The sequence below is a fragment of the Macadamia integrifolia genome, chromosome 1 (genome assembly GCF_013358625.1).
Source record: "Macadamia integrifolia cultivar HAES 741 chromosome 1, SCU_Mint_v3, whole genome shotgun sequence".
NCBI classification, from domain to species: domain Eukaryota; kingdom Viridiplantae; phylum Streptophyta; class Magnoliopsida; order Proteales; family Proteaceae; genus Macadamia; species Macadamia integrifolia.
In genome coordinates this window covers 144,109-168,388 of record NC_056557.1, presented here as the reverse complement: position 1 = coordinate 168,388, position 24,280 = coordinate 144,109, and the positions used below count along the sequence as shown (strand labels likewise).

The 24,280-nt window shown below is 38.5% G+C and overlaps 2 protein-coding genes across 6 annotated transcripts in view; one reads left to right on the top strand and one right to left on the bottom strand.

Moving 5' to 3' along the window:
* Window positions 1-788: 788 nt before the first annotated feature.
* Window positions 789-1,470, bottom strand: LOC122081914 (proto-oncogene serine/threonine-protein kinase mos-like). The gene is made up of 2 exons (XM_042649362.1): window positions 1,372-1,470; window positions 789-1,256 (listed from the first exon to the last, which is right to left on the bottom strand). Exons 1-2 carry the CDS (start codon window positions 1,449-1,451, stop codon window positions 1,043-1,045), a joined length of 294 nt encoding a protein of 97 aa, XP_042505296.1. The 5' UTR covers window positions 1,452-1,470; the 3' UTR covers window positions 789-1,042.
* A 4,648-nt stretch (window positions 1,471-6,118) lies between these two features.
* Window positions 6,119-24,280, top strand: part of LOC122077530 (DExH-box ATP-dependent RNA helicase DExH14) — a 139,045-nt gene continuing 120,883 nt past the window's right edge. Inside the window, exons 1-15 of one of the 5 annotated variants that reach the window (XM_042643505.1) lie at window positions 6,119-6,309; window positions 6,466-6,534; window positions 7,811-7,943; window positions 8,054-8,115; window positions 8,207-8,372; window positions 8,639-9,074; window positions 9,251-9,316; window positions 9,745-9,849; window positions 9,953-10,246; window positions 11,189-11,305; window positions 11,402-11,461; window positions 11,994-12,065; window positions 12,148-12,264; window positions 12,361-12,522; window positions 22,876-22,941. In XM_042643505.1, coding sequence (XP_042499439.1) covers window positions 7,837-7,943; window positions 8,054-8,115; window positions 8,207-8,372; window positions 8,639-9,074; window positions 9,251-9,316; window positions 9,745-9,849; window positions 9,953-10,246; window positions 11,189-11,305; window positions 11,402-11,461; window positions 11,994-12,065; window positions 12,148-12,264; window positions 12,361-12,522; window positions 22,876-22,941 — 1,830 coding nt within the window. In that variant the 5' untranslated portion in view covers window positions 6,119-6,309; window positions 6,466-6,534; window positions 7,811-7,836. Of the gene's footprint in view, window positions 6,310-6,451; window positions 6,535-7,445; window positions 7,552-7,810; window positions 7,944-8,053; window positions 8,116-8,206; window positions 8,377-8,638; window positions 9,075-9,250; window positions 9,317-9,744; window positions 9,850-9,952; window positions 10,247-11,188; window positions 11,306-11,401; window positions 11,462-11,993; window positions 12,066-12,147; window positions 12,265-12,360; window positions 12,523-22,875; window positions 22,942-24,280 lie in introns of those variants that run through there. The other 4 variants (XM_042643512.1, XM_042643497.1, XM_042643489.1 and 1 more) reach the window with 4 other exon arrangements.

Here is a 24,280-nt window from a genome sequence, read left to right as displayed (position 1 = left end):
GCTTCTGTTGATCCCTTTTTTTCCTCTTCTCCTTGCTTTGTTTGGTTGATTTCTTTCTTTCTTAATGGAAAATGTTAAACATGAATTCCCCAACTACAAAGTTCAGACAGCAAAGATCGTGCAGAAACGAAATTTCCATACAACTATTCATCGGGGGGAGGGGGCTGTGAGGTATATTTCACTATTCCTCTTTAATCATGCCATCTTCATGGATGTGTTAATGAAATATGACATAGAAACTTGAAGTGAGAGAATTAATAGTTTTGCCAAATAACATTATAGGGATAAATACTTTATTTCCCCCTTAATGCCTATAGCTCCAGAGAGTAGTCTCTATTCATGGATTGGTACCAACAACAATCTATCACCCAAAAAACAATGTAATAGATTCAGTGAAACCAAACAAAGCCAAAGGGCAGACAGCATACAGAGCAAGATACAGTTAAAATTGGAAAACAATCCCCTGACAAAACTCCTGTAAATCAATTATCCTTAATCAAGATTAATAATTTCATCTCAACATGGAGCCAATTTAGCATGCATTGCAGCCAAAGCTTGCATATGCAACAGTAAAGGCAAGCATTGGAAGGAAAACAGAATCAATTAGAAGATCATAGCTAAGTCAAAATCATTGTAAGTTCAATTAAAATCCCAAATTACTGATTATGACAAACATTCTTCTTTTTTTCTCTTCCTACCCCTCCCCCTCCCACTCCCAAGGAAAAAAACAAATGTGCAACAAGGAATTTCTTCCTTCTATCAAAAGGAATGGCATAACTTACCTTTTAAATGCATGTAAGATGTCTACCATTAAAGGGCGATTCCGGAAGTCATACTCAAAACAACCACTGATCACATTCACAATGGCAGGAGGCAAGCCACTTGGAATCTGTGGCTTCTCTTGCTTGGACACAACTAAGTTATAAATTTCCTCCACTGATCTCCCACACCAGGGTTGAGTTCCAGTCAACATCTCCACGATGCTGCATCCAAACCCCCATGAATCAGTCTCAATCGATAGTGGACCTCTTACTTCTGGTTGTCATTGTTCTGGAGCCATGTAATTGGGCGTTCCAAGTCTCAAAGCCATATCTGAACTTGGCAATGGAATCCCAAGCAGTAGATAAGGAATCCCAAAATCACCCAGCATTGCTTGGTTGTTCTCATTAAGAAGGAAGTTGAAGGGCTTAAGATTTAAAATAAGTGTCCCTTTCGAATGCAATTCTAGAACTCCCTGAGCCAAGTCAATCCCATACCTGTGAACATCAGCATAAATAGAAAGACAGTTAAGCAGCTCCATATTTACAACTATATGCATCATAAAGGATAGAACCATTAGCATATTATTGTTTTGCAAACACCCCGACTCACTGCAAAACATCAGGCAATGGAAGCTTGCTTCCTTTAAGACGAGCCATTTTGTCTCCAACCGATCCCTCATAAAACTTCATAGCAATTGATATCTATCAAAACAGAAACACAAATCATCTCCACATTATGTCAAACAGAGAGAAGTCTGAGGTTGGTAACAAAAGAAAAATATGCTGCCCCTACTTACAACACCCTGAGGAATTAATAAAACTATTTTGCCTTCCGAGTGCCCAATGGTCCTTGAACAGTTTTCAGTATTTTTTGGTTTGCTATAAACCAATGGCCTATTTCAGAGTAATAAATAGGGACCCAACTTCAACTTCCACTAACAGTTGTACAATTAACATTGATTGGTATTGAGACAAAATGATACCGACCAAAACCATGCCCTTTGTTTCTTTCCCTATGGCACATAAAGACACTCTTACAAGTAAATCACTGCCATGCTAGAGGTTGAAGTACAACTGCCTCCTTTATTGTTTTCCTATGTTTGATTTCTTTATTATTTTCCTATGCTTGATATCTTTGTTATTTTCCTATGCTTGATATCTTTGTTATTTTCCTATGCTTGATTTCTTTGTTACCTTGTTTGGTTTTATTGGTCTTTCCATTATCTCTCTCCAAGATAATCTTTGTTATTTCTTTTTTTAGTGTTTAGTCTTTTTTTGTCCCAGTATGCTAACTTTTACACTAACTTATAATGTCTAGCTATTATGTCTGGAAGTAGTATTCCTGCCATTAAGTGGTCAGAATTTGAGACCACTGTTTTCATTGAAGCAATGAAAGAAGCTGTAAAAAATGGTCACAAATCCGGTAATTCATTTAACAAAACTGGATGGGAGAACATTACAAAGCAATTTCAACAGGCTTTAAATCATCCAGTCGGGAGAGAACAGTTACGCAATAAGATGAACAAGTTGAAACAAGAGTATCAACAGTTCAAGAGACTGCTTGACACAACTGGATTTGGGTGGAACTCAATGACAAAAGCAATCACAGTTGATGATGAGTCCGTATGGGATAGGGCAATACAGGTACAATAGATTTCACTAGCTAGTTGAATTATTTAAAAATTATATTACAATGAGTAGTACATCTAAGTGATACAATTACTGCTTATGCAGGCAAATCCAGGTTGGTTGAAGTACAAGAAGTATGGACTAAACAATTGGTCAGATTTGAGCATGGTATTTGGGGATGCATATGCTAGAGGTAACTAGGGGTTGATAGTGCTCAAGATTTGGATGGCATCGAAGCTGTTAATACAGTTGATATTGAGCAAGTCTCTCACTCCCCCAGTACCCCGGTGCATAGAAGCATGACTGACCCCTTTCATGAGGATACTCATACTCCAACTCAGACCACCACAAAATGAAGTCTTGATAGGACACCTACGGGACGAAGAAAAAAGAGCGCCAATAAGAGAGATAACCACGTGAAGGACTTGTATGGGAAGTATTTATCCATGAAAATTGAGAAAGCATCCAGTACTTCTGTTACATCTCCTGTTCGTGGTGGGGTAGGTGCATCTTGTCCTCGAGATTTCAGTGTGAGTGCATGTGATGCGGTGATATCCTCCATACCGGATATATCAAAGGAGATATATTTGAAGGCCACCAGTCGTATGTGTACTGATCCTAGTTGGAGGGAGTTGTTTGTCTGTGCAGAGCCTGTGAAGAGAACTTGGCTTTTAGATGCCTTGCAGTAGTTGAGGTTGTGTTTGAATGCTACTTTTGATAATTTTGGATTCGAGACTCTACTTTTGATGTGTGTAATTTTACTTTTGGAGATACATTGCATGACTTGGCTTTTATTTCTTTTGTTTTTTTTTTCTATTATTGATGTGTGTAATGTTGAACATGTGTTTTGGGTTGAGACGATGTGTCATCGTGTTATGTTTTACAGTTATTTGTTTCCAATTGTGTAGTAATTGTTTGTTTATTGCAGTTATGTCAAATGCATTATGTGAAACTTCTAGTGATGAAGAAGATACGATCATTCACATGGGAATGGAATTATTGAGTGAGGTTGTATATATTCAAGAACCATGTAGGGATAGTGTATTTTCAGGTGCTGTCATGATGCATGAGGTATTGAATGGGCATGCCAACAGATGCTATGAAGAGTTTAGGATGGAACGTCATGTCTTCCTTAACCTATGTGACTATGTTAGACATAGGGGGTGGTTGAAAGATACGACCAACATCCGAGTGGATGAACAGCTTGGAATGTTCCTATAGATTGTTGGGAAGGGTTCAAGTAATAAGGACACCCAAAATCATTTCAACCACTCAGGAGAAACAGTTAGTCGAACATTCAATGTTGTCTTGATTGCAATGCAACGCCTGGCTAAGGAGAAAATCAGACCGCCAGACGTCAATATGATACCGATAGAGATTGCACAGAACCCAAAATACTATCCTTTTTTCAAGGTAAATATGTTAATATGATACATGTTTGTAATTAAATATATGAATGTTTATATTCTTATATGTATTGGCCATTTAATTGTCAATACATGTCGTAGCATTGTATTGACGCCATAGATGGTACTCATATCCATGCGGTAGTTCCAAGAGAGGATCAAATTCGATATAGGAATCGGAAGGGGATCACAACTCAAAATGTGATGTGTGCATGTTCATTTGACATGCGATTCACATATGTGTATACGGGATGGGAAGGTAGTGCAAATGACTGTCGAGTACTTGAACAGGCAAGAAGTGATCCTCGATTGAGTTTTTCACATCCACCTCTAGGTGTTAACTTTATACTATTATATTAGATTTTCATTTGAGTGTATATGTAATAATATATATTATTCTTTATCTGTAGGAAAGTATTATGTTGTCGACTCTGGGTATGCTAGCCAATCTGGATTTTTGACACCGTTTAGGGGTGAGAGATACCATCTACCAGACTATAAAGGGGGTAGAAGATCCCCAAGAACAGCGAAAGAGTTGTTCAATTATAGGCATTCATTACTTCGGAATGTCATTGAACGCACATTCGGGGTATTGAAGAACAAATTTCAAATTTTAAGGCTAATGCATCAGTTCCCAGTGGAAGCTCAGGCATCAATCGTACTGGCATGTTGTGGGCTACACAATTATATTCGTGGGGATGAGCGATGATTTAAAAGTTGCAGAAGATGACTTGAATCCGCCACATGAAGATTTTGTTGATCATTCTACAATACAATCAAGTCAACGAAATCGGGCAAAATAGACGAATGCCATTAGGCTAAGAATTACAAATGCAATGGCTAGGCAGCAAAGGATGCCAGAACTAGTTGAAAACTAAAACCGATAACTATTTTGCCAAAACTGAAAACCTAAATTGATGTTTCAACACACGTATTACTTGTTTTATGATACATTTATATATATGGTACAAGTTGATATATTATTATGAATGTCACATATTTGGATGCTATATTAATTTTTTTGATATTTAAATTTCTATTACAGATGACTTCTTCTATGCCCCCACTCATGATAGCAACTTGTGAAATTTGTGGGAAGAGTTGTGGTAAATATACAACCAAGTCGGGTAAAAATATTGGAAGAGAATTTTTCAAGTGTGAAGATTCATGTAATTTTTTCATGTAGATGTGGTAAAGGTCAATGCAAAGTACGAACTGCGACGAAAGGTCCAAACAAGGGACAGTATTTTATATGTTGCCCAAATTCAACTGGGGTAATTTATTTCTACGATTGACCTATACCTATAGATAATTTATGATTTTTGTTTCATTCGATGTTAAATTTCAACGACCCTAATCACGTCTACTATTATTTGATATAGGCTAATAACCGTGGATGTGGTATGTTTGTATGGTTGAAAGATGAAACACATATCTCTACCATACAACATATATTATGTTCAGAAAGCTCAAGCTCAACATCAACATCATCCAGACCACCTTCCATTTCGAACGAGTACATGAAAGGATATCTGGAAGGGACACTTAAAGGATTAGAGGACCAAACAAATAAGATGAAAAACATCCTCCATACATTCAAGTCTTTAGACTTGGGAAAAAAGTGAAAATTTGGGGAATTATGTAATAGTTAACTTGCACCTAGGCATTGTTAATACTGTATTTTATTCATCATTTGGAAACCATGTTTTTTTTAGTTGGTGTGTAATATTTTATTGTCCCAAAAGAATTTATATGCTTATAGTATTTTAGTGTTATTGTTGTAATTATTGACTTAAAAGAAAAGAAAAGAGAAAAAAAAAAACCCCTTTCTGAAACAAGCATTACCAAACGGCAGAACTGTCGTTTATTGGTTCTGAAACTGTTCTAGAAACAGATTCACCAAACAACCCTAAATCGTTTAAAAACGACGTTTTGATACAGAAACTGAAATTTCCGTTTCTGTTCCAGACACAAAACGGAATTTCTGGAACAGAAACGATACCAAACGGAGTATTATTTTTAGAAATAGAAATAATAATTTTTACTTATTTATGATTCAAGAAACGATCCATGCAAAACAAGTTCAACTTGTTTCGTCGTTTCTGGAAACGACTTGTGGCAATTCTTTCACTGGTTACCATTGACTTCTAAAATCATGACTTATCAAATACCTTCAATTTTATTTCTGTTTCTAAAAATGAAAATTTATGTTTCTGTCGTTTCTTGAAACAGAAACAACAGAAATGTTATCAAACGGACCCAAGGGCAGGCGCTGTGTTTTGCTAAAAAGAAATGTTTCTTTTGAAAGTCTGAAACCAAGGGGTAGAAAATAGAACCCCGTTCCCCGTTTTTAAAACTCCTCGTTTCTTCACTCGACCAAGAGAGGACAGGCGCTCATCTTCAACCTGCTCTCTTGCTTGTTTACTCTGAAACCAGTAGAGGGAGAGAAACGAGATAGCCGACGGGAACCTCGCCTGTGGCCTGCGGATCGTTGAAGACGACCTCTCAACTAAGTAGATTCTTCTCCTTCGATCTTCTTTTTCATCCCTGCAACAATTCTTCCTCTTCTACGTGCTTGTTTTCAGAAGTCCCTTATTTGTTTCCTTATTATTCTTTTCTTTTCACAAAGCCCTAACTTTTTCCCTTTCTAACAAGTCCTTTAATCGCAGACCAAAGGGGAAGTGTTGAAGGAATTGAGTTTAGGCTGCGTTTGAGCCCCAACCCAATTTACAGAGAAGGTCATCTCTTTCTGTTCCTCAAATCTCAATTAGGGACTATAATTAAGACAAACATCATGATTTTTGACAAACAATTGATAGTTGGAACAAGTTGAGACAATAGAACTAACGAGGGTGATGTCAAGAATAAGGAAAAGGTCATAAATTCAGACTTTCAGCCTCAAAGGGCCCCCTTTTCTTAACCATGTTCATATGATAAGACTAAATAAATATAATTATTTAGTACCATTACTAAATCTTTAAATTTTAGTTTGGAAATACATTTTAAATACTGTTCCAACAAAAGTAAAGGTTTTGGGGCGTACAAAAATCTAGCCACTTAAGCCCAACAAGACTTACCCTGCTATCCATTTCTTGATCTCTCTGATCCTCTCAACTTAATAGAAAAAGGAAAACCAAGCAAGTTTACAACATCTCAACAACCATTTAATATATAAATACCAACAGCACTTCTGTTATGGGTTTTCTTGGCAGCAACTTTCAATGGTGATTTCCCTTACATCCAACCAGTAATGTGGGTTCGACTTATGGTATGTTACTTCCCCAGTCGTAGGCTTCCTAGGTGATGAGTTACTATTATTGAACCTTACTATTTTTTAGGACATTTCATAGCATAACTCTTGATCTAGGCGTCTAGCCATGAACAAGGGCTGATCTTTTAGTGTGTTGTTCTGCCGAAGGTATCCTACCACTGGGAAATCTTTCGTATAATCCCATCTGAAGTGTCTAGTTGCTATTCCTGGAACCAGCCTATTTTCTGATTAATAACTTCTCTCTGCATTTGCTTGTCTCTGTTTAATCTGTTCACCGTGTTCAATCATCCATTGGTTGTTTGTTTAACCTCATATAATGATTATGTGAGAGATTATATTGCAGTTGCTGGTAGTTGTAGCCTGGAGTCCATCAATAATGGCGCATTGCTGCTGTAGCTAATGATATTTGGTTCATTGTCATTTTGGGTTCGTGATCTCATTAAAAGTGGAAAAGGCGAATGCAAAGTACGAACTGTGACAAAAGGTCCAAACAAAGGACAATATTTTTGGTGCTGCCCTCAATCAATTGGGATAATATTAATTTCCATGATTGACTCGTTTTTTTTTTAGGTTTTTTCTTTTTCACATGAAAATTCAGTTATTCTAATCATATTTATTTGTCACATAGGCTAACAATCGTGGATGTGGTATGTTTGTATGGTTTCTAACGCCAGCTTTGAGTTATGTCTATTTGATTCCCTCCAAATCCCGTGCTCACTGCGAAAGCAATTTCTGCCTGTTAGGTTTAAGCACAGGAAATAGAGAAATAATGCTGATTCAGTTGCCGCGTTTGACGAATTCCTTGAGAGACCCATACGATGTTGATCAAGCCTATCTGCAACGCAGAGTGATTCTCCAAAATCAGAAAGCTCACAAGTTGTTATTTAGTTCCAATCGTGCTAATTTATTCCATTTCAATTCCATTCTTATTTTGTTTCATACGATTCACCTGCACACAAATTGATTCTATTCTGTTTTGTGCTTAGACCTGGAAACTCGCTCGATGATTCAGAACTTGCGAGGAAGATAGTTCCTCGATGGGGGGAAGGTATCGACAATGTGATTTTTAACTTATTCACTTACTACGTTCTACCATGGCGCATGAAGCTTATTACACTAGCGTGACTGTTGTGGTTCAGCCTCTAGTGAAGTTCGTCAAGCATACAAACAATTTATTGGTGCGGTCGTGGAGTTCATTGATGGAGAAGTGGTCTCAGAAGAATTTCGAGAAGTGGCAAGAACCACTTACAATCTCTTCAGAAATCCAGGAGAGGATTGGGATGATATTAGTAGGATCGCAGAGAAGTAAGCACTTACTGCTGTTGAATTGTTCAGTTTTGGCTTTTCAATCGTTATTTTTGTTCACTTGTACGCACGCAAACACAGCTTGCTAAGTTGTTTGAAGCTGGAATAAGAAACAACCACTTGTGGAGTTCATTTGATCAATTTGATAGCTATGTATGCAACTCAAGTATTAGTTAAAGTGTTGACTCTGAAATTGTATGTGGAATGTTGCATGAAGTTGTAACCTGTTGAGAGTTCAAATTGTAATAACTGCCATTAATTTTCAGGGGAGAATTGCAGGAACTTCTTGGATACAGTGTTTCAGATATCAATATGCGGAAAGTTGCTACAATGGCTAAAAGGCTTTCTGCTTTACAGCCTTGTGAACAAGGGGTTGAAAGGGAAATGGATGGAAATTTGATCGAATTTGGCTCTGATCTTGTTTTCAATGCACCAGCTCGGTTTCTGGTTGATGTACCTTTGGAGAATGGGGAGTTGTTGGATTACGAACTTCCTTCTACTTCTACTTCACTTCATGAGGAATGGCACGATAATAATGAATCTACAAATCATCATTCTCGGGTTGATCGGGGAACTATGAATTTAAGATGGTTAAGGGATGCATGTGAGCATATAGTGAGGGGAAATTCTTCACAGCTTTCTGTAGATGAACTTTCAATGGCGCTTTGCCGGGTGCTTGATTCAGACAAACCTGGTGATGAGGTACTGTTGGAACTTGGAAGTGTTGATCCGCATCTTCCATCCGTGTGCATATCTATCTAATCCGTAATATATTTGCATTTTGTATATCAAGTTATGATGTTATGGCACCTAAATTTTCACTGTTTACTAAAGCAGCTTTTACTCTTTCTTATTTTTTATTTTTTCTGTTTTTTAAGATAGCTGGCGACTTATTGGACCTTGTTGGGGATAGTGCCTTTGAAACAGTTCAAGACCTTCTGTTGGTAAGGATCATGGAGGATTATATACTTTTCACATAATTCCAGGGTTCTTATTTTCTACATAGCAATTTTATTTGTTATGTTCATGATCTTCCCAATTGAGCTATCCAAAAAAAAAAAAAAAAAAGTTTCATTCGGTACTAATTCCGGAATTTCCCTCAACGGTTTTAAACTTAATCTTATTTTAGCTTGAAATGTTAGAAGTCTTTAGTGGTTTAAAGATTATGGCGTTCTTCTCATTCCCTTATTCCTTTCTAAACCATGAATTGCCATATGACCGGTGAATCTGAATTAATGGTTTGAGGTTATTCTTGTTTTAGTTGTCTGAAGTTATTTGTTGATATTGTAACACAAACTTCTCATGTACTTTTAAGGAATGTGTTTTTTTTTTTCTTTCTCTGACATTATATTTGAATTTATTATTTTTGCAGCACCGAAAGGAACTTGTTGATGCTATCCATCATGGGTTGCTTATGCAAAAATCGGAGAAGACAACCTCAAATCTTCAACCCCGGATGCCTAGCTATGGGACTCAGGTTAATGAATTTTACAGTTATTGATTATTCTCGTTAACATATTAGCTCTCTTCATCTGTAAATTTAATTAGGCCATCATGGGATCCCTCATCACTTTGTCTAGGTCACAATTCAAACTGAATCTGAGAAGCAAATTGATAAGCTTCGGCGCAAGGAGGAAAAACGGCATAGGCGTGGGTCAGAACATGGGCTTGAGAATGACTTATCTGTGGGAGGTTTTTCTTCTTTACTCAAGGCAAGTGAGAGAAAAAGTCCTTTTGATGATTTGGTTGGAAGTGGCGAATCGTTGTCAGTTAGTTCTCTTCCCGAGGGAACTGTGAGGAAGCACTGCAAGGGCTATCTGGAAGTCCGTATTCCACCGACACCAACAGCACCAATGAAACCTGGGGAGAAACTGGTAATTTCTATTTGTTGTTGTTTCGTTCAGAATAATTAGTCGGCTAATTTCTTTGTCCGTAGGGTACTGCCTTTTGATGGGGTAGACAAATATATGGATTAATGCTTGTTGGTTACTCTGTTTTATGAATAAGAACTAGGAGTGTGATAATGACCTATTTGTTCACTACTTGCAGATAAAAGAGTTGTTGGATTACCTCTTAGACACTTAGAGTTTCGCCATAGCCTATATATATATATATATATCTTTACCAACTACAATGTTTGAAATTGTTTGGTTTTCTTTGTTACTATCTTGTTCTTCAGGGTAGGGATGACTAACTGGCTGGTTTAAAACATGTACTTGCCGACCCTGCCCTGATTCGTTGCTCTCTTTGAACTTCCAAGCGTATCTTCTGTGGCCCTTTCTTCTGTAGTTGTGAGATGATCCCCACAGAAGCCTGTTCTGACTTTGATTGACAATCAGTTATACCGCCTGATATGACCTTGTAAATAGTAAAAGAAGAAGAAAGGGAGGGAGAAAAGAGGCGAGAGAAATTGATGTAACTCCTAGGAGTCACAAACTTAGGGTTGAGACTGCCCACTTCATTCAATATATAATCATGACAAAACCCTGACAAGGGCTTAAAGGACATAAAAAGGAAAAAAAGTTACTGTTCATGAGTTACAATACCCGTGAATACTGTTCACAACACTGTTCACATGAGCAGTGCTGTGAACCGCTTAATAGATAACTTCTAACAGACCTAAAGAATCAGAATAATTTATATTCATTTCAACAAATCTCTGATGCATCCAAAGTTCCTTCCCTTTTAGATGGTTACTTTTAGCTGTTGAAGTTAAAAACCCAGTAACCATTTGCAACAGTAAATTCTAGTTTAACTTGATTGGTAAAGCTTGTATATTCTCTAATTTTAGTTTTCACTGTGCTTTTCGTTCTTAGATGGAGATAAAAGAGTTAGATGACTTTGCTCAGGCTGCTTTTCATGGTTACAAATCTCTGAACCGGGTTCAGAGCCGGATATTCCAGGCGACTTATCACACTAATGAAAATATACTGGTCAGCTGCATATTTTTGATGATATTTAGATGAAAGGCTGGTAATATGACCTAGCTTTTCCATTCTCTCTGGTGCTCTCATTGAACTTTTTTACAGGTTTGTGCTCCAACAGGAGCTGGCAAGACAAATATTGCTATGATTGCCATTCTGCATGAGGTATGTATTTGGTGGGAATACTTTCTTTTTTTGCGATGAACCTCTTTCCTCTCCCCCTCTTTAATTTAATAGGAAATTATTTTATTCTCATATTTCATATTGAAGTTTTATTTCCTTACTACACATCCTTAATGCACATTGCACTTCATATGTAGTTTGGCAACTTCACATATTATATGTGAAAAATGTAACTGGAAATGTGGTTTATCTATTTTGTCTTAATGAATATCACAGTTTACGCTTATTTTTAGTTTTTGGAATTATTAACCATTTTAAAGAAAATAATTTTACAATACCTATAGCTGCATTCTGTCGATGGTATACATGACCATTTGTACTATACATGGTCATGTAGTATGTTCTTTGATACCAACATCTTAAATATTGCGTTGAATTTTACTAGGATCCTTTGAATTTACCATTTCATACTTAAAGGACTTATAAGTTCTCATAGAGTGCGGATTTAGTGGTAGTCCCTGATTACATACATATTAAGGTGTTTCAATTCAATGGAGTGTACATTGTGTTGCAGATTGGGCAGCACTTTAAGGATGGGTTTTTGCATAAAGATGAATTTAAAATAGTCTATGTTGCTCCTATGAAGGTACCACTCATCTAATTTTTCTAGCCATTTCAGATTATGTTTATGTCAGGAAACTGCTAATTCCTGTTCATGTGTTCTTCAGGCACTCGCTGCTGAGGTCACATCGACATTTAGCCATCGTTTATCTCCCTTAAATTTGGCTGTCAGAGAGCTTACTGGAGACATGCAACTTTCTAGGAAAGAACTTGAGGAAACTCAGGTTGATTGGCTTTATTGTTACCATGATTTCTTTTCCACCTGCCTGTGCATGCAGAACTAATGTTAATAGCTTCACTATTATCTGTACATCACTCAGATGATAGTTACAACTCCAGAGAAATGGGATGTGATCACTCGCAAAAGCAGTGATATGTCGCTGTCGATGCTAGTGAAACTCTTGATTATTGATGAGGTACATCTGTTGAATGATGACAGAGGCCCTGTGATAGAGGCACTGGTTGCTCGGACCCTTCGCCAGGTGTGCTTTCTGTGAAAGGGTATTTTATTTTTATTATTTTTGTTTAATTTTTTTTTTTTTACTACAAGAATGGAAACTTGAAAGTGTTTATTTTGGTAGAAAGTAAAGGAGGGAAGGAGAGGAGAATATTGGCTTGTCAGAGTGACAAAGGCCACCACTTTATATATAATCAATAGCAATTACAAATAAGGCATGATAGCTAAGGCTGACTTAAGGCCTTATATAGCATGTGCTACATGTGATACAATGAATCTGGACACATTCCAGGAATTAAAAAAAAAAAAAAAAAAAACGAACCGGACCATATCTTCACACTCCCCCTCAAGTTGGTGTATAGATATTGCACATGCCCAATTTGGAAATTATAGGATGAAATGATTTAGCAGATAGACCCTTGTAAAAACATCTACCGTAATTTATTATTTATTCATTCAGAAAAAAAAAAAAAAATCTACGGTCTACCTACTGGTTCTCTATGGTAACAAACAGAGTGCAATTCAGTCCATCTTGGATCTTTTCTTTGATGGTGCAGATCAATTTCAACATGCTTGATCTTATCATGTTGAACAAGATTATGGGCTATACAAATTGTGACTTTGTTGTCGCAGTAGAGCCTCATAGGTTCCTCAGGAGTCAACTTCAGATCACTGAGGAGCTTTTTTGTCCAAATGAGCTCACAAACACCTAATGCCATTATTCAGTTTCGGCACTGAATCGGGGGACTACAGGTTGTTACTTGCTTCGCCAGGTGACAAGATTTCCCCAAGGAAGGTACAGTAACCGGAGATAGTATGCTTGTCATCAATGGAACCAGCCCAGCCTGCATTAGTAAAGGATTCTAACTTCAGGCTTCCATTGTTTGAGAATAATATACCCTTTCTTGGTGCTGATTTTAGGTACTGGAGAAGGTGAACAGTCCTTGGGTCATGAAAGAAACAACTAACAACACCCTCAACATAAACAATGTCAGGCCTTGCGTGAGACAGATATGAGTCTTCCTATAAGGCATTGATATTCTTCCTTCTTTATAGACGCACCTCCAGTACTATTGAGTTGATGATTAACCTGAGTGGGAGATTCGGCCATCTTACAAACAAGCATCCCAGTCTCTTCAAGAAGATCTAGGACATACTTCCATTGAGAGATGACCATCCCTTTGTTGGATCGAGCTATTTGAATTTCCAAGAAATATTTTAGATGTCCTAAATCCCTAGTCTCAAATTCACTTGCCAATTGAGTTTCTAGAGAGAGATTTTTGCTTCATCATCACTGGTGATCACTATAACATCCACGCAGACAATAAGAACTGTGATCTTTCCCTCTTTATGTTTGACAGATAGGGCATGATCTGCATTACTCTGTTTAAATCCGAAATGGCCTTCTGAAATCTGCCAAACCAGATAGGTATGCATATGGAGATTGTTTCAAACCATAAAGAGATTTCCAGAGTCTGCACCTTTGCCAGCAATGGTGGAAGAATTGAAGTCAGGAGGAATATCCATGTAGACTTCTTCCTTCAGATCACCATTTAAAAATGCGTTCTTTACATCTAACTGCTGAAGATTCCACCCAAGTTTTGCTGCACATGGTAACAAAGCTCAGACAAAATTTATCTTGGCAACTGGGGCAAAAGTTTTTTGATAGTCAATGACATACGTGTGAGTGAATCCTTTGGCAACCAACCTTGCCTTATATTGAGAAATGGTTCCATCTGCATTCTGTTTTAACTGTGAACACCCTCTAGCACCCCACAAATTTCTTTCCCTTAGGATAAGGGACGAGTTCCCAAGTATTATTTTTCTTTAGGGCCTTTTCCTCTATCATAGTAGTCTCCCGTGTAGGGTCAGTAATTGCATCTTTCCATCCCTATAGGACAGACACAAAAGCATAAGCACGATAGGTGGGAGACAAAGATTCATCGGAAACAAAGTTAGAAATCGGGTGTTGGGTACAAGATCTAATTCCCTTTCGAATAGCAATGTGACAATCATCATGAACAGAAGGAGGAGGAGCATTGTTACCTTCTGTGTTCTCTGAAGCTGGTTCAAGAGGCTCAGGAGGACATGGTAAAGGTAGGAGCAACTTTCTCATGGCGGGGAGAGCAGTTATGAGTTCTTTTCTACCGGTCAAAGGACCCTGAGAGTTCTTCCCTTGAAGATTAATAGTATCAATGATGAGAGGACTTGGAGAAACTGTATTCGAAGGCATTTCTTCCTCAAAGTAATTCCCCTCCTGAAGAGATGCCAAATAAAATGGATCCTCTTCATGGAAAGTAAAGTCCATGACTCCATGGTGACAAGCGACTTCTTAGTAGGAGGGTGACAGCACTGTTATCCCTTTTGGGAGGTGGAGTACTGAAGAAAGACACGCCAGAAAACCCAAGGATCCATCTTAGAACGTTGAGGAGAGGCATTGTGGGCAAAGCAAACACACCCAAAGATTCGGGGAGGGGTGATGAGAGGCAATAGCAGGATCGGGAAGCATGCTGATTGGAGTTTTGAATAGAAAACAGTTGAAGGGACCTTTTTGATGAGGAAGGCAACAGTCAGAACATCACCCCCCAGTAAAATTTGGGAACATTAGTGGTGAACAAGAGAGACCGAGCAACATAAAAAGGTTGCCGGTTTTTTCTCTCTGGAATACTATTCTGCTCTGGAGTCCGAACATAGGAAGTTTGGGAGAGAATACCATTGTCATCAAGATATTTGAGAAAGGAGCTATCTAAATATTCAGTGCCATTATCACTGCGTAACATCCAAACTTGAGCACCAAATTGCGTCTAAAACATATTATGGAACAATTGGAAACAAGAAAACGCTTAAGACCTTGTGCGAAGGAGATAAACCCATGTTAGGCGAGTGCAATTATCAATAAAAGTAATAAACCAATGATACCCACCCTGAGCAATAATATGAGAAGGACCCCATAAATCAGAATGGATAGAAAAATGTAAATTACTTTTATTATCACTTGGGTAATAATTAATAAGAAGACCGAGTGTGCTTGGCAAGCTCACAGACATCCCAAGAAAAACGTTTTTGTGGACAATGCTTTATTAAATCAGGAAATAAACAGTTTAAAATAGGAAAACAAACGGAGGTGCCAATGATGAAGTTAGTGGAGATGACTAGCAACCCAACTAGTATGAGCAGAGTGTGGAGGAGATATAACAGCAGGCTCCGGATCTAAGTAGTAGAGCCCATCTCACACTATATCCTGAAAAACACAATGTGAAGAATAAAGTGAACACAAAAATTAAGGGCAACTGTGAGACTATAGATGGAAAGTAGATTAACTTAGAGATTAGGGACGTGAAGAACAAATTGAAGGGAAATGGCGAGAGAGATGGTAATAGTGCCTTTACTAGAGATAGGAGAAAGTAACCCATTTGCTACTTGGACTTTCTCCTTACTTGAATAAGGAGTATAGGTACGTAAATGTCCGAGGAGCTAGTCATATGGTCAGAAGTGCCAGAATCTAACGGCTAGGAGGAACTATGCTGAGAGGAAGTAAGAAATGTACTTGACCGGGCAAGATGAGAAGTGGTGGTGGAAGATGCTGGTGGTGCAGGAGAAGTAGCAGGGCTCATCTGAGCCATAATATGTTGGAGAGCCATTAATTGATCTGAAAAGAAGGGTGAGGATGGCGTGGGTGGTTTAGTAGGACTATCAACAATATTAGCCATATGAGCTTAAGAACGGGAACCATGCTTGCCACCACGCCCTCCTCCCTTAGGGCGGCCATGAAGCTTCCACTAAGTGTCCTTGGTGTGATGGGGACGGCCACCATAGTCACACTGAACTAGTTCTTTGCCAGGAGCAGCCGATTTAGTGGAGTCAACTTGAGGAGTGGAGGTAAGGACTGATCGAGCCAGAGTAACCAATAGGCATCATTAAAGACTGACGATGTTCTTCGTTTTGGACCAGGTTTTATGCCTCTAGTAAAGTGGGAAACTTATCACGGCTGAGAACCTGGACACGAATTTGATCATACTCCAGGTTTAGTCCAGTGAGAAAGTCATAGACGTGCTCCATCTCGTGCTTAGTCTGGAAAGTTCGGGCATCACTAGGATCAATCATGGACACTGGGTGGTAAAAATCTAATTGTTGCCACAAGTTGTAGAGGTCTGAATAATATGTAGGGAATTTTAACTCCTCCTGAGTTGTTTCCCAGACTTGGTGATGCAGCTCATAGATTTGAGCATAATTATTGGACTGCGCATAGGTAAGCTTCACAATGTCCCATAATTCTTTAGCTGATTTCAGAAGCACAAAACTAGGGCTAATTGTGGGTTCCATTGAGTTCAGTAAGAAATGTATCATCAAGGCGTCATTGGCCAACCACGTATTGGCAACGGTGGTCACAGTTGGCTTAGGTGTATCACTAGTTATACATCCCATGAGATTATTATCCCTGATCGAGAGCATACAGGCTTGGGACCAAGTAAGTTAATCCCTGATCGAGAGCATACAGGCTCGGGACCAAGTAAGATAGTTGGACCCATTCAATTTAGGCCCAAATTGGAGAGTAGAGTTATGGCCATGGATACCAAGACGTCCCACTACACTACCCCCAACTCCCCCTTGAGAAGTTGTTGAACTTTCCTCCATAATAAACAAAGGAAGGCCAAAGAACACTCGCTAAATGTGGAGAGATGATCACAACAACCATCAATAGAAGATGGAAGACCAATAAATACCAAGACAAGAAGTCAATAAGGCAGCACTATAGAAAGAGATGCAGGCAGCAACCAACGGCCAGGTGCAAGAGCCTTTTTGAGCATTGTAAAGGAGGCTAGAAACGTTGGCAGCAAGAAAAAGGTGGGGCTTCCGCTCCTGGAGATGCCAGAAAAGGTGGGCAGGACGTATACAAGCAGTGATAAGGGGCTGAAGCCCTGCTGGTTCAAGGGTGTGATGCCCTAGTGGGGGCAGTAACAGGGAAGGCAGCATGACTTTTAAGTGACCATGCTCAGCCTTGGGAGGCTGAGGCCTTTGTTATGGGGCTGACCTTCTCAAAAGAAAATCCCAAAAAAGAATCTCTCTGATACTAAATAGAAATTAAAGGAGGAGAGAAGGAGAGAAGAGGATATTGGCTTGTCAGTGTGACAGAGGCCACTTTATTTATAGTCAAAAGGATTTACAAATAAGGATGCTAGCTAAGGCTGACTCAAGGCTTTACCTAGCATGTGCTACATGTGGGACATGTGGTACAATGGATCTGGACACATTCCAGGAATAAAGAAATAAACCAATAAATAAACCATATCTGAACAATTTCAATGTAACTGATACATGGTTATGACTTATGAATGTACATGCATATATAATATCGGTGTCACGACCCAAACCCGGATACAGGTAAATCTACAGCCCTTACAGGCACTGATAAAACGATCGATAACACCCACAAAATCACGCATAATAAAATTAATCAAATTCAAATCTCAACGAAAATAATCAGCCATTGTTATAAATCTCAAATAACTCCTGCTAGTGGCCATTTAATGTATGTCCCAATTAGACTTCAAATCTGACTATCAAAGTTTATATCTTAAATTTATCCCTACTACATTCATCTAAGAAAATAGAAATGACAACTAATAAAGAAATCTTCGAGTCGCCCTCGAACTTCGCTCCAAGCATACCTCCATCTCAATCATTTGCATTGTTAAAATGATGGGGTGAGCTCGATAGCCTAGTAAGAAAAAATATAGTAAGAATACAACATAGTAACAACAACCAAAATCACATAGGTTTTTAATCAACACTTTTAGTTTTCTCAAAGTAACATCTTTAATAAAATACTTTCATTTGGATTCACACTTTAACACTTTAGCCGGAATTGAGGGAAACAACCTGCTATCGACTATACTCCGAGAGAGAAGCCGGCCAATCACTAACAAGTCACCTTTTCATCACCTCGTACACCACTAACACTTGTGTGCAACGGATATCCAAATCTCCAATTTCCGTGGCTCCATGAATCACTTCTTCCCATGTCGCAATCACAGGCTATTTACCCTCAAACACTTTATTTTTTCAACTTTGTCAAATCACCTTTATACAAAATCACTTTTACACAAGATCACCTTTGCACAAAATCACCTTCATAATATACATCACATGATAATATTCGTTTTTACCAAATTGCAATCACCTCCATAATCACATGTCATGTATAAAATAACAAATCAAGCAACCATACACCAAGATATCTCAATAGTACAAACATATCAGACATCACATCATAAAATCATACCACACTTCCAATGGGATTTTCTTACTGGTCCTTTCTCCCTCCTCTCCCTTCTGGCCACCGTGGTAGGGAAGATAAATGCATCTGGATTCACTCATCCAATGGGATTATCACTTTTGCCTCGGCTTGGTTCTTTGTTCGATCCTCCGGTTCTGTGGTTCCTTGCGTAACCTTGTTTGGTTCAAAGGCCACATTCTCCGCCACAACCTTACTCTTTGGAGATGTTTCTCCAACTGCCTTCCAACCCAAGCCTTCCTCATCCACCGCCATATCCCTGTTCCCCCCTCCTGTTGCCTTTGCCTTCATGGCTCTGAGGACATCCCTCACCTCTTCTTCTCCTGCCCCTTGTCCTCCTCCATCTGGAAATTGTTCCTCTCCAAATGTTGCGAAGGCCTATTCTTCCCTTTGACAGAGAATGGATTTGGATTGACATGACCTTCTCGGGATCCTATATTTGTGACACCATTGGGAAGCTATTTTCTGTTACCATCAATCATATCTGGATGGAGCGAAACATCCATAGATGGTCTTCCAACTCCCACTCCTTGGACAAGATTTGGAAAACCATCTCTTTTGATGTTACCTCCAAAATCCAGTCCCTCCTCAATAGGCCTGTTCCCATTTCCATTAGGAACAGTCATATCATTGCCTCCTGGAACCTTCATATTGACACCATTCCCCATACTTAGCCTTCCCTCCTTGCTTGCTGGCCCCCCTTTTTGGGATTTTGTTGGGTATTTTCATGTCTGCTGATCCTGTTGTGGATCAATTTGGTTGTATTTGTTTGTTTTTTCCTTTGTTTGGCTGGCCTTGGTCTAGCCTCCCCCCCCCTTCTCCCCCTTGTATATTATTTCCCTCTTGGTAATGAATTTATTTATTCTTCCAAAAAAAGAAAAAAGAAAAAAAAATCATACCACACATCTGTGGTGTAATCCCACTTACCTCTGCCTGCATGTCTCCTACTTCAACCTTTCGAGTTTTGAGTGTTCAAATCAGTCACAACCTGTAATTCATACATCCCCCACTAATTTTCTTATTTAAAACTAACTAAATACCCCATTTGCCCTCAAAAGTCAACTCTCTCATATGGAGGTCAAACTCTAGTAATCAATCCCTCACGACATATTATCACCCTTCATAAGATGAGAGTGATTGGTAGGGTGATTAAAGAGTAATTGAAAAAAAAAAATTCAAACTTAGGATAAAATTTCCAGATTTTAGTAAATTTGAAATTGCTATCAATATGTTGGTTAGATGCTCCTCAATTCGAATTGTAACCTCCCCTAGGGTAGCTTTACTAACCCTCAAAAGATGATCATGATCAAGTGGCTGAATTAAAAGTAATTGAAGAAATATAGGTTCAGATCTTAAAATTTTACAGATTTCATGGGTTTTAATAGGCAAGGGTAGATTTGAAAATTATAAAATATCTCACGATCCGACCATCAGAATTGTTTCAGATATGAATCAAGTTCCAATCTAGGGATGATGAACATGTGTTCAAAAATTCAGATTGGTCGGATGGTTAAATTGCTTAATCTAGAAAAACACTCTATATACAACCTTCTAGAAAATGTAATCTTTAAGTGAAGAACTTGAAGAATTATACTTACTTGTTTATGGCAGAAATCAGAAATTGAATAGCGAGAAGAACGAACAGTAGTAATGAGAATAATAATAAGAGAACTCAGTTGCTTGTAGAGAAGATTAATCAATAGGATCAAACATCGATTTTGTCACCTTGATCAAACACAAGGTGAGGACCAAGCAACAACTGCAATTTTCACTAATAAAATTCATATACAATGCTTGACCCCCATTATAAACTTATATAGAAGACTCAAAAATAGACTTAGAGACTAAAAAGGAAAGATATAATCCAATCCTTAACCAATAGGACACCTAAATTGACTAGGAAACTGCAATAACAAAGGAAATAAATTCAAAATAGGAATGGACTTATAGATTCCTAATCTAGTCCAACTAAAACACTTACTAACAAGTAAAATAAGTAAATAAAGACTCTTACTTGACTAATCTCGTATTCCTGGCCCATACTCATATTATAGGTCCATAAAACTGGCCCATTACTAAGAAAACCTTGGAACTAAAGGCCCAACACGTATACAACCCATCCCAAAGCTTATTTCTAATAAAATAAGCCCAGTTAGATATTAAATCTGCTTCACCACCCTTTTAAGATTTGAACCTCTAACCTCTCACCCACTGTCACGACCACTAGGCTAACACTTTAATTATTTATTGTGCCATAAATCGAATATAAATAAAGAACTAATGCATTTTTTTCAAGTTCCTTATTCATCTATATGCCATCCTATATTCAGTTGCCTCCATAATTAAATTCTACACATCATGTAAAGAGAGAATCTCAACAATTTATGAAATTACTACAACAGTGTAAAATTAAGAAAATACCCCTGGGCTGAAAACATACTGTTAGGTTTCTAATTTCTGGGGATTACTCTCTCTCTCTCTCTCTCTCTCTCTCTCTCTTCTCTCTCTTTGTGTGTGTGTGTGTGAAGGGTGGGGTGCATGTCCAGTGTTAGAAGCAAGTAATTAGAAGCTTAAGTTAAATTTATATTCTTATTTACTATATTAATTGAATCCAGAGATTTTTTTTTTTTTTTGGGGTTAGTTCTTTGCAAAACACTTCTTTTAATTAGAAGATTAGGTGAAACTTGCTTAAGATATATATGGTAAATTATATTATACATAGAATATTCTACAGCTATATTATTTTGTCCTATGATAATGTAAGTACATGTGATTAACATCCTGGAAATGGCTTTGATATACCTGTATCCAATTTATGCCATTGGATTATAGGTTTTAGTAGAAATTTATTTATTTTACATGGTCCATTATGAAAAAGACCTTTAGCTATCTTTCTTGTTGTGTTTATAAATAAATATAAGACATATACATATAATAACTTATTATACATTTATATTTTATTGGCTGCTGCAACACATCAAGCAGGAAGATATAATTGTGGTGAATTAACTCACAAGAATTTCATAGCATATTTTTGTTTTTCTTCTAAGTTAAATGGCTGGAACTGGGGTTATAGTTTTAGGTTCATACTGTGTGACACACTGGTATTTGCAATTTTTGTACTGACATGCTGTATAACCATGCATTGAAACTAGTTTTTTGGTGTGCATGATATACTATGGAATGTGAGTCATCTGTAGTAGTTGTAGTGTTGTATGATGCCATTTTGTGAAACAATCAGTAAGAAAATTGGGGTCACATGATGATTCCCTTGTAAGAGGGACAAATGCACAAAATCGTCTTTGACGAGAGAGAAGTGTGCAGGTTGTCGCTAGACCAAGCGTATAATTTTCTGAAAGGATGTTTTTGGATTTTTGACCATTTGGGTTGTCCTTTAATCCTTTGGTTTCATGCTTTTATTACCTTCAAGTTCACTTTTACACTGTCCCCTTGCAATGTTATTGTGCCTAGGAATTTGCAGCAAGTGAGGTTTGGGCTGGCTTTGGCACACAGTCTAACTGAAACAAAATCTGGCTGAATAAAAAATGAGAAACCTGAATAGGCCATTCAACATGTCAAGATGAGACAGGGCAAGTGCAAAATCAAGATGGTTGAATTGTGTAGAGAAAGTCATTGAGATGAAATAAAAAAAAAAAGTCAGAAAACAGCAGATATTATTTTGGCTTGAGATGCTAAGTCTTTGTAATCAAATTCATGCTTCTGACACAACCTGACCTGACTGAAACCCGATATGAGTTAAACTAATGAATCCTGAACCACCCCTGAAATCTATGAGGCAGGAGACGTTGGTTAACACTTAACAGCCCCATTGCAATTGAACTACTAGTTGGCATGCACAAAAGGGCCGGGAAAATGGTTGGACCACGGATAGATATCAATTCTCGGTCTCCTCATTTCATTTCTTCTTATTTTAATCCCCCTATTGAGAAAGTGGTCACTGGTTGGTTGTTGGTCGATAAAGCCAGATTTTGAACCAGGTCTTGGTAAGAGCATTATTAGACTTTACCAAACATGTCAAGCTTCTGTTTTTAGATTCTGATAATCTGCTTTTGATTTTAACAGGTTGAGTCAACACAGACTATGATACGCATTGTGGGCCTTTCAGCTACTCTACCCAATTATTTGGAGGTTCGCTTTTTGATTACATGCTTGTTGTGTAGGATATCTGTTTCCTAGTAAAGAAATTCTTGCACTTACTTTTTATAAATATTTGAAAAAGACTGATACTATTCAGATATGAATAAGGTTATCGAATCTGGACACAGACATCACCTATAAGTGGCGGCCCGCTGGTTGTGGCTAACTTCATTAATGTGAAAAAGTAATTAAATTATAATAGAAAGTTTTAATAAATGTTTTGTGTCTACATTTTGTATTAATGCAACAACACTTGCTGATTCTTTTTTTTATTAGGTATTTGGTTGGGAGGGGTATACTGCAGTTAATGTGTTCTGCAAAAAAAACCTCTTTTCCCCTCTCGTCGAGCTCCCCTTTCTCCTCTGATGACTGACTAACCCCTAACCCATGCCCCTTCCCCTCAGGCGGCCTCCGCTGTCGGCCCTCCTCCAGCCCCTGATAACCCTAACACCGGCCTAGTCCCTCCTGCCTCCTCCTCTCCTCCCCGCTCCCTCCCACGTTCCCCTCTCTGCCGTCCCTGGAACACTTTCATCAGCTCCCCCAACACCTCTTCCTCCCTCCCTCCCTCCCTCCGCTGGCCACACCTTGTTCTTCCACCCCCTGCTTCCCTCAACTCCAACCCTGTTGGGCTTTGTCTGCCTGGCCTCCTGGAATCTGAAATTCAGAAATGGAGCAATTGTGTCATGAGTTTCTTCCTTGGCAGCCGCCCCCAATTTTCTGTTTTCAAAACCTCTCTCCTGAACCAATGGAAACCTTTGGGCACCCTTTCCACCTTCATGCTAGATAATGGTACTTTCATCTTCGACTTTTCCTCCACCTTGGACAAATCTGCCACCATAGACAGTGGCCCTTGGTATGTGGGGGAAAAAACCCATCTTTTTGCGTCAGTGGGATAAATTCACCTCCTTCAACCACTCTGAGCCTTCTTCCATCCCTCTGTGGGTCATCTTCCCCAGCCTTCCTCTTCACTTTTGGTGCCCTAAAGGATTAAGTTTGATCGGATCCATCATCGGCAAGCCCTTGTACTTTGACAAGAGAACAAAGACTATGGATAGATTGTCATTCGCAAGAATCTGCATCGAGGTCCAAGCTGATCAGATGTTACCCTCCATGGTTACTATCATTGACGGAGAAGGACACTCTTTCACACAAGAAGTTAAATGCGACTAGCTCCCTCCGACGTGTACTCTCTGCAAGTGCTTCGGCCACACCACTTCTCTTTGTGCTAAGCATCAAGCCTCTGATCTCTCACAATCTTTGCCAGAGTCGAGCGACAAGCATCCGTAGGAATCGACTTCCTTTGAGTTCACCTTTCAAAGGAAAAAAAAAT

What these genes read in the sequence shown, in the direction of transcription:
- LOC122081914 (XM_042649362.1), bottom strand. Translation starts at nt 1,451, where the DNA reads ATGAAGTTTTATGAGGGATCGGTTGGAGACAAAATGGCTCGTCTTAAA. An exon ending in CCATTGCCTGATGTTTTGCA is followed by an intron (nt 1,257 to 1,371) that starts GTGAGTCGGGGT and finishes TGATGTTCACAG; the next exon opens with GTATGGGATTGACTTGGCTC.